At 51.0% G+C, this 7,544-nt stretch overlaps 1 protein-coding gene across 1 annotated transcript in view; it reads right to left on the bottom strand.

Annotated features, from left to right (window-relative positions):
* Positions 1-5,875: 5,875 nt before the first annotated feature.
* Positions 5,876-7,544, bottom strand: part of ALAS1 (5'-aminolevulinate synthase 1) — a 16,701-nt gene continuing 15,032 nt past the window's right edge. The window contains exon 11 of the mRNA XM_011958876.1: positions 5,876-6,203. Within this exon, the coding sequence (XP_011814266.1) occupies positions 6,006-6,203 (198 nt within the window). The 3' untranslated portion in view covers positions 5,876-6,005. The remainder of the gene's footprint in view (positions 6,204-7,544) is intronic.

Below are 7,544 nucleotides of genomic sequence, written 5' to 3'. Positions count from 1 at the left end.
TTTTTTTTTTTTTTTAGCCACTGTCTTGCTGTGTCACCCAGGCTGGAATGCAGTGCAATGGTGGGATCACAGCTCACTGCAGCCACAACCTTCTGGGCCCAGGTGCTCCACCTCGCCCTTCCATGTAGCTGAGACTACAGGCATGTGTCACCACACCCAGGTAATTTTTATATTTTTAGTAGAGACGGGGTTTCACCATGTTGCCCAGGCTGGTCTTAAGCTCCTGGGCTCAAGCAATCCTCCGGCCTCAGCCTCCCGAAGTGCTGGGATTACAGGTATGAGCCTCTATATTTGATAGTGTACATTTCAGGATAGAGCTGGGAGCCCTGATGACCAGTGTTTGGAGAGGTCAGGGTCTGTCCTCAGCAGGGTCTCCTCCACACTCTGTGGAGCCATGAGGAGCGTCAGGCCTGGAGCCCCTGAGGGGCCTTCTCTTGGACAGGCAGCCTACACCATTACCGCAGCCAAACCTGCCCTTTGAGGAGCAGGGGAGAAATATGCAGGCTGACAGGTCAGAGCTGGAGCCCAGTTTGGCCGGCCCAGGCCGGTTTGAGATCTGCTTGTCCACTCAGGGCCTCTGGAGGGGAGAGCTGGAGCTGGCAGCAGACAGCTAACTTGGTGGGCTGGTCATAGGCAGCCCTTGGAGGCTTGCTTTTGCCCCACTCCCCAGGACATGGCTGTGGGGAAGTGTAGGCTGCCGTCTTCTTTCTGACTTGGGTACAGGGGCTCCTGTAGTGGGCTGGAGTTCCCTGTTGTCTGCTCATCTGAAAGAAGGAAGGTCTCTGACCTACCAATCGGAAGCCCCGTGCCCCACGTGGGCTCTGACCCAACCTGTCATCCTTCCTTGGCTGCCTGCAGAGAAAAGAAAACAACAGTCCTTTTCCCCAGGCTGGAGTCTAGGGGAGTCCCCTGTTGAGTGGCTCTGAGACTATTCTGGCCACAATCAGGGGCAGGGACAGGGAGCTGGAAACAGAGTCCCATTCAGGGAACTGTATTTTGCATGCGAGAGGCAAGGCAAACCTGCCTCTCTTGGGATTGCCAGACCTACCCTCCGGCAGTTCCTGGTGGACCTTCCATCTCCCCACTCCCCGCCCACCTTCACAGTCCTGATGCTTTTGGGGCTGGAGATTCAGGAGAGCATTTGGAGAGGAAGCGCACGGGCCATGGTGGGGGGCTGTTGGGCTCGGCTCAAGTGAGTTGGGGGGGTCTGTGGCACTTGGCTCTGTGCTGTCTACATGATCAGAGAAGCCAAGCACCACTATCTGAGGTCCTTCAGGAAGTGGTTGGAGCTGGACCAGAGTGGGGCTGGGTAGAAGGCAGCGCCCTCTGTACTGTAATCAGGAAGGGTGCTCAGAGATGGCTCCAGGCTCTCCTCCATGCAGCAGCCATCTTTGCCCATCAGCATGGCCAGGAAAGAGACAGGACTCAGACCAGATTGCCTGGGCTTGCCTGCCAGTTCTGCCATTTGGGTTGTCTCGGGCAGATGACCTCCCCTTCTGGAGCCTCAGCTTGCTTGTTCTATAAATGGGAATGAGCAGCGCTACTCTGCAGGACGTTGGAGGGATTCGCATAATATGGTAAGGGTCTGAAACACTGAGTAGGGCCTCAGTTATTATTAGGTGATGGGATTTACACGCAGGACCCTCAACTGATGCGGCTTCAGTGTTTCTGTCTCCACCCAATGATCCTCTGGGCCAGGGCCCCCTCCCAGAGCACTGACAGGGTTCAGATATGGTTGTATCAGAGGCACATGAAGCTGGGGCAACAGCTTTCTATGGGAGCAGGACCAGGGCAGAGAGTGCTCCCTAAGACGAGAAAGTAGAGGAGCAGGCAGGAGACTCAGGCAACCTGATAGGAGGAAAACTTCAAGGTGAGGAATGTCTGTTCACTAAGATTTCAAATACAGTTTGCCCTTTTCCCTTTAGGACACCTTATTTAATGCCGTCAGCTTCTAAATATCCTTAGAGAACTTTCATGACATCGTAGTTTCACGTGAGAGTTGCTTGCAAAAGCCAAACTTCTTTTTTTTTTTTTTTTTTAAGACGGAGTCTCGCTCTGTTGCCCAGGCTGGAATGCAGTGGTGTGATCTTGGCTCACTGCAACCTCTGCCTCCTGGGTTCAAGTGATTCTCCTGCCTCAGCCTCCCAAGTAGCTGGGATAAAAGTATGCACCACCACTCCTGACTAATTTATTGTATTTTTAGTAGAGATGGGGTTTCATCATGTTGCCCAGGCTGGTTTCGAACTCCTGACCTCAAGTGATCCACCTGCTTTGGCCTCCCAGAATTTTGGGATTACAGGCTTGAGCCATGGAGCCCGGCCCAAACCCCCATTTTTAAGCAGTTCACGAATCCCGCCTACTTCCTGCAGGTCACCTGGTCCTTTGTTCTCATAACCCCAAGAAGCAGGGAGGGGCACATGCGCCTGAGTGCCTTGCTTCTGGGTCTTACAAAGGAGGAGTGGCTCTTCCTAAGCATTCAGGTAGCAACATTACCCCAGCTGGAGGAAAACAATCCCATTTGAAGGAAGGGAGGTGATGGGGTCCTGGGCGTGGAAATGAGAGGGACCATAGAAAGCCCTGAAAGCTCCTGCGAAGCAGCAGAGCAGGGAATGCTGAGCGAGGCCCGTTTCCTGAGCAGGAAGGAACCGAATCATGATTCGGTGGTGATGTGGTTTCCATCAAGCCCTGTAGCCTGACTAGGTGTATGGTTTTATCTGATGGGACTGTGACTCAGCGGAGCTCTGAGGGTGTGTGCCCCAGGCCCACTGCCAGCTTCCGGGCAGCCAGCCCAACTCTGTCCAGAGAGGAGAAAACATAGCTGCCGTTTCTAGAGCTATGAGAAGGGAGGCGAGGTCAAAGGACTCTGCTCAACTCCAGCTGCTTGGTTTTGCTTCAACTCTCTTTCTAGTGAACTTGACCTGTTGCCATTGGGTTTCTTTTTCATTCATTCAGTATACATATGTTTAGCACCCACTATGTATCAGGCACCGTGCTGGACTTTGAGGACACGGAAGTGAGAAGACGGGCACCTGTCGTCAGGCAGATGACATTACAACAGGGCAAATGGCCAGCAGGGGAAAAGTCATTGTGGGTGGTGACCAGAGCTCTGAAGGGCATCATGTCAGAGACCAAGCAATGGTGAGACTGCAAGACAGTCTGCCTTAGCCGGCATGCTCAATGGGGGTCTCCTTGGGGACCCTTGTCTGAGTGAAGAGAGGCAGCCACACCATGATCCAGGGGAGAAGCATCCTGGCAGAGAAAGAATGGCTTACACCAGGGCCTGGAAGTTGCACAGAACCTAGGTATTTGAGGCCCACAGTGAACAAACGAGGGTAGGATGGGAGATGGGTCTGGAGAACTGGATGGGACCTTGATCCCAACTTTGCCAGCCTGTGTGAGGAGTTTAGGGTTTTGTTTTGAGATGGAGTCTCACTCTATCACCCAGGCTGGAGTGCAGTGCTATGATCTTGGCTCACTGCAACCTCCGCCTCCTGGGTTCAAGCAATTCTCCTGCCTCAGCCTCCTGAGTAGCTGGGATTACAGGTGCGTGCCACCACGCCTGGCAAATTTTTTGTATTTTTAGTAGAGACAGGGTTTCACCATGTTGGCCAGGCTGGTCTCAAACTCCTGACCTCAAGTGATTCACCCGCCTTGCCCTCCCAAAGTGCTGGGATTACTTACAGGTGTGAGCTACTGTGCCTGGCCTAGGGTTTTTGAGTCAGGGTCTTGCTCTCCCAGGCACGAGTGCAGTGGTGCAGTCTCAGCTCACTGCAGCCTCGACTTCCCGGGCTCAAACGATCCTCCCACCTCAGCCTCCCGAGCAGCTGGACTACAGGTGTGCACCACCACACCTGGCTAATTTTTAAATTATTTGTAGAGATGGGATTTCCCATTGTTGCCCAGGCTACTCTCACAAACTCCTGGGCTCAACCAATTCTCCCACCTCAGCCTCCCAAAGTGCTGGGATTACAGGTATCAGCCACCATGCCCAGCCTGAATTAATCTGAGTGTGACTGGAAGACCCAGGAAAGTTTTCTGCCGGGTAGGGACATGATCTGATTTTATTTTTAAAAGATCTTTCAGGCTGCTCTTGGGGTGAGTCGGGCAGATGCCATATGGAGGCATGACGAGGATGGTGGCAGAGGAGGGGATGAGATGTGACCTGGCCTGAGATTCACTTCAGAGGTGGAACTTGCTAGTAGAGGACTTGCCAGTAGTGTGCATGGGAGGGAAAGGGTTGATTTCCCACAGGAGAGGTCTGGTGTTTGGGCAGATAAGGCAAGGAGAAGACCAGACAAGGAGGGGCAGCAGACCCGGGGTGTCCTCCGTGCCTGTGTGGTTGGAGGTGCCTGTTTGACACCCAGGCATAGATGGCAGTGCACAGATGCAGCTTAAAGCCCAGGGCTGGGCCAGGTGCGGTGGCTCAAGCCTGTAATCCCAGCACTTTAGGAGGCCAAGACGGGCGGATCACAAGGTCAGGAGATCGAGACCATCCTGGCTAACATGGTGAAACCCCGTCTCTACTAAGAAATACAAAAAAACTAGCCGGGCGAGGTGGCGGAGGCCTGTAGTCCCAGCTACTCAGGAGGCTGAAGCAGGAGAATGGCGTAAACCCGGGAGGCAGAGCTTGCAGTGAGCCGAGATCTGGCTACTGCACTCCAGCCTGGGCGACAGAACGAGACTCCGTCTCAAAAAAAAAAAAAAGCCCAGGGCTGGGTGGGGAGTTGAGTACAGTTAAGAGACCAGCCTCGTGGGGCCATCAACATTCACAGGCAGACCCAGCCAAATGGAGCAAGGAGCAGCTCATGAGGTAGGGGGAAAACAATCAGCAGAGGTTAGTTGCACAGCTTAGAGGAGAAGCTTCAAAAAGGCCAAGGACAACCACTGCAAATATCACTGAGATCCAATAAAGGAAGACAGAACTGGCCACTGGACTTGGCAAGATGAGAGACAGATGTGAGAAATGAGCAGCCTTCCTAGAGAACAGGGATGAAAGGGTGACTGCCCAGAATAGGGGCAGCACAGAGAGGCAAGGGGAACAAGAAGAGGTTCTAGACAGAACAAGCTTATTTTTCAGAAGGGGGACAAAGCCTCTGCTGGCCAAGGAGAATGAACCAGCAGAGGGGGAGAAATTCCGCAGCAAAGAGATGGTTGTAGGACTGTGCAAGAAGCAACAGGACCTGAAAGACAAATGGAGAGAGGCAGGGTGAGGAGCACAAACCCCTCCGCTTTTGCTGGATGGGACACAACTACAGACGCAGGAAGCTGACAGGCTGGAGGATGGGGTGGTGACAGACAAGCCAGTCTTCTGATGCCCAGACTTTCACAGGGAAAAATGGGGTCAAGGCAGTAGCTAAAAGGGAAAGTCAAGGGGAGGCAGCTGTAGCAGGACTGCGAGGCAGCACTGTTCACTGAAGATATGAAGTGAGAAGTTTAAAGTGAAACCGGCCGCCAAGGTGGTGTCACCCTTTCAAAACTGTTCAGTTGCCGGGTGCAGCTGGGTCAGCCACTGGATACAGTAGGCATTAAGGAGGTAGCAGGGTTCAAGCTGTGGGAGGTTCTGCCTCTCCTGCTCTGAAGCCATTACCAGAGCTCCAGTACTTTATTCAGTTTATTCATTCCTAGAATACAGACTGAACTTAAAGGGATGATGACAATTATTACTTTTTATTTTAGAGGCAGTCTTGCTCTGTCACCCAGGCTGGAGTGCAGTGCAGCAATCATGGCTTACTGCAGCTTTAAACTCCTGGCCTCAAGTGATCTTCTTGCTTTGGCCTCCCAAGTGTTGTGATTACAGGTGTGAGCCACTGTGTCCAGTCAATGAAGAATTTTATTCAGTAGCCAATAGCAGAAAGAGCCACCACTTAAACAAGAATTTATTTCCAGGACTATGTTTTTACTATAGATTAAAATTTAATATAACTTAATTCACATATAAAGACAACTCTGAAGACTATCTGGATATGATAATGGCCTGGGGTTAAGTGGAATAATTGAGGTCATGCTCAGGCCTGAGCAGATACCAACTTGCTCAAGCCTGAGAAATAGGACTTCTCTCTTTCACTCATCACTTCAAAATGCAGTGGCCTCCTGCAGAAGTTGCACTCAGCTGAGGAATGCGGCTTCAGTTCCAGCCCCACTTGCTTCCACGTGACCAGCAGATTCTCTGAGGAGAAGCAGTTTTTAAATATTAAAGGGAGTAATATACACAAAAGAAATGAATACATATGTCCACATAAACACTCATACACAAATGTTCATAGCAGCATTAGTCATAATAGTTAACAAGAGAAACAACCAAATGTCCACCAATAGATGGATAAACAAAATGTGGTAAATCTGTACAATGGAAGGTTATTTGACAACAGAAAGAAATGAAGTGCTGATGAATGCTACAGCATGGATGAGCCTTGCAGACATGATGCTGGAAGAAGACAGACACAAAGGAGCACACGCCGTATGCTTCCACTTAGACACAAGGTCCAGAAAAGGCAAATCCACAGAGACAGAAAGACTCGTGGTTGACAGGGGCTGGGGATGGGGAAAAGAGGAGTGACTCCTAATGGGCAGCGGCTTCTGAGGCGATGAAAATGTTCTAGAATCAGATAGAAGTGATGGTTGCATAACACTGGGAGTGTATTTAAAAATCATGGACTTGGATACTTTAAAGGGTGAATTTTATGGTATGTGAGTTATATCTCTATTGAGATAAGGCTTTTATAAAAATTTTAAGGCTTTCATAAAAATAAATAAAGAGAAAAATAAAACCCCGAGTTGGGCTTGATTTCACAGACCTGTAGGGAAAAAGCTGCTCCAACACTGCCACATGACAGTTTAAACCCAGCATTTCCAATAGAACAGAGAGCCCATGAGGAAGCTGAGCCATGCTGGGCCGGCTTGGGAGGGCAATGTACCTTTGAGGCAGAGCTGACCTGTGGCTAACAGCCCCCTTCTGTCTCTGCCTTTAGGTTGGACATGGGTGGGGCAGTATAGAACCACGGGGCAGTTGAACATGTTGAGCAATTCCTCTTATCAGAGGGGATTACGTGTGGGGTTATTCAAGGATTATACAACGTCACGGAGTAGAGGGCAGTGGCGAAGATAAATGTGAGCTGGACTCCGGGGGGCCAGCAGGGACTCAAGCCTTCAGAGGCCTCTTCTCCCTGCAAGTCATTACCATGTATCCTTCAGCCATGTAGACAAGGGGGCACCGGGAACACTGAGCAGATTCTCAGGCTCCCTCAGAGCTCCCAAAATGACTCTCCACCCTCTTGATGTGAATCAGACAATAAATATCTTTTAGGGTTTTGAACCATTTGAGGGCATGCTTAGTTACTGGGAAAAAGAAGAAATAGGCACTGTGGCTCACGCCTGTAATCCCAGCACTTTGGGAGACCGAGGCAGGCGGATCATGAGGTCAGGAGATCGAGACCATCCTGGCTAACATGATGAAACCCCAAAATACAAAAAATTAGCCGGGCGTAGTGGCAGGCGCCTGTATTCCTAGCTACTCAGGAGGCTGAGGCAGGAGAATGGCGTGAACC

The sequence above is a fragment of the Colobus angolensis genome, unplaced genomic scaffold, assembly GCF_000951035.1.
Source record: "Colobus angolensis palliatus isolate OR3802 unplaced genomic scaffold, Cang.pa_1.0 Scaffold477, whole genome shotgun sequence".
NCBI classification, from domain to species: Eukaryota; Metazoa; Chordata; class Mammalia; order Primates; family Cercopithecidae; genus Colobus; species Colobus angolensis.
The sequence above is the reverse complement of the archived record's forward strand: the minus strand, read 5'-3'. Positions and strand labels throughout refer to the sequence as shown.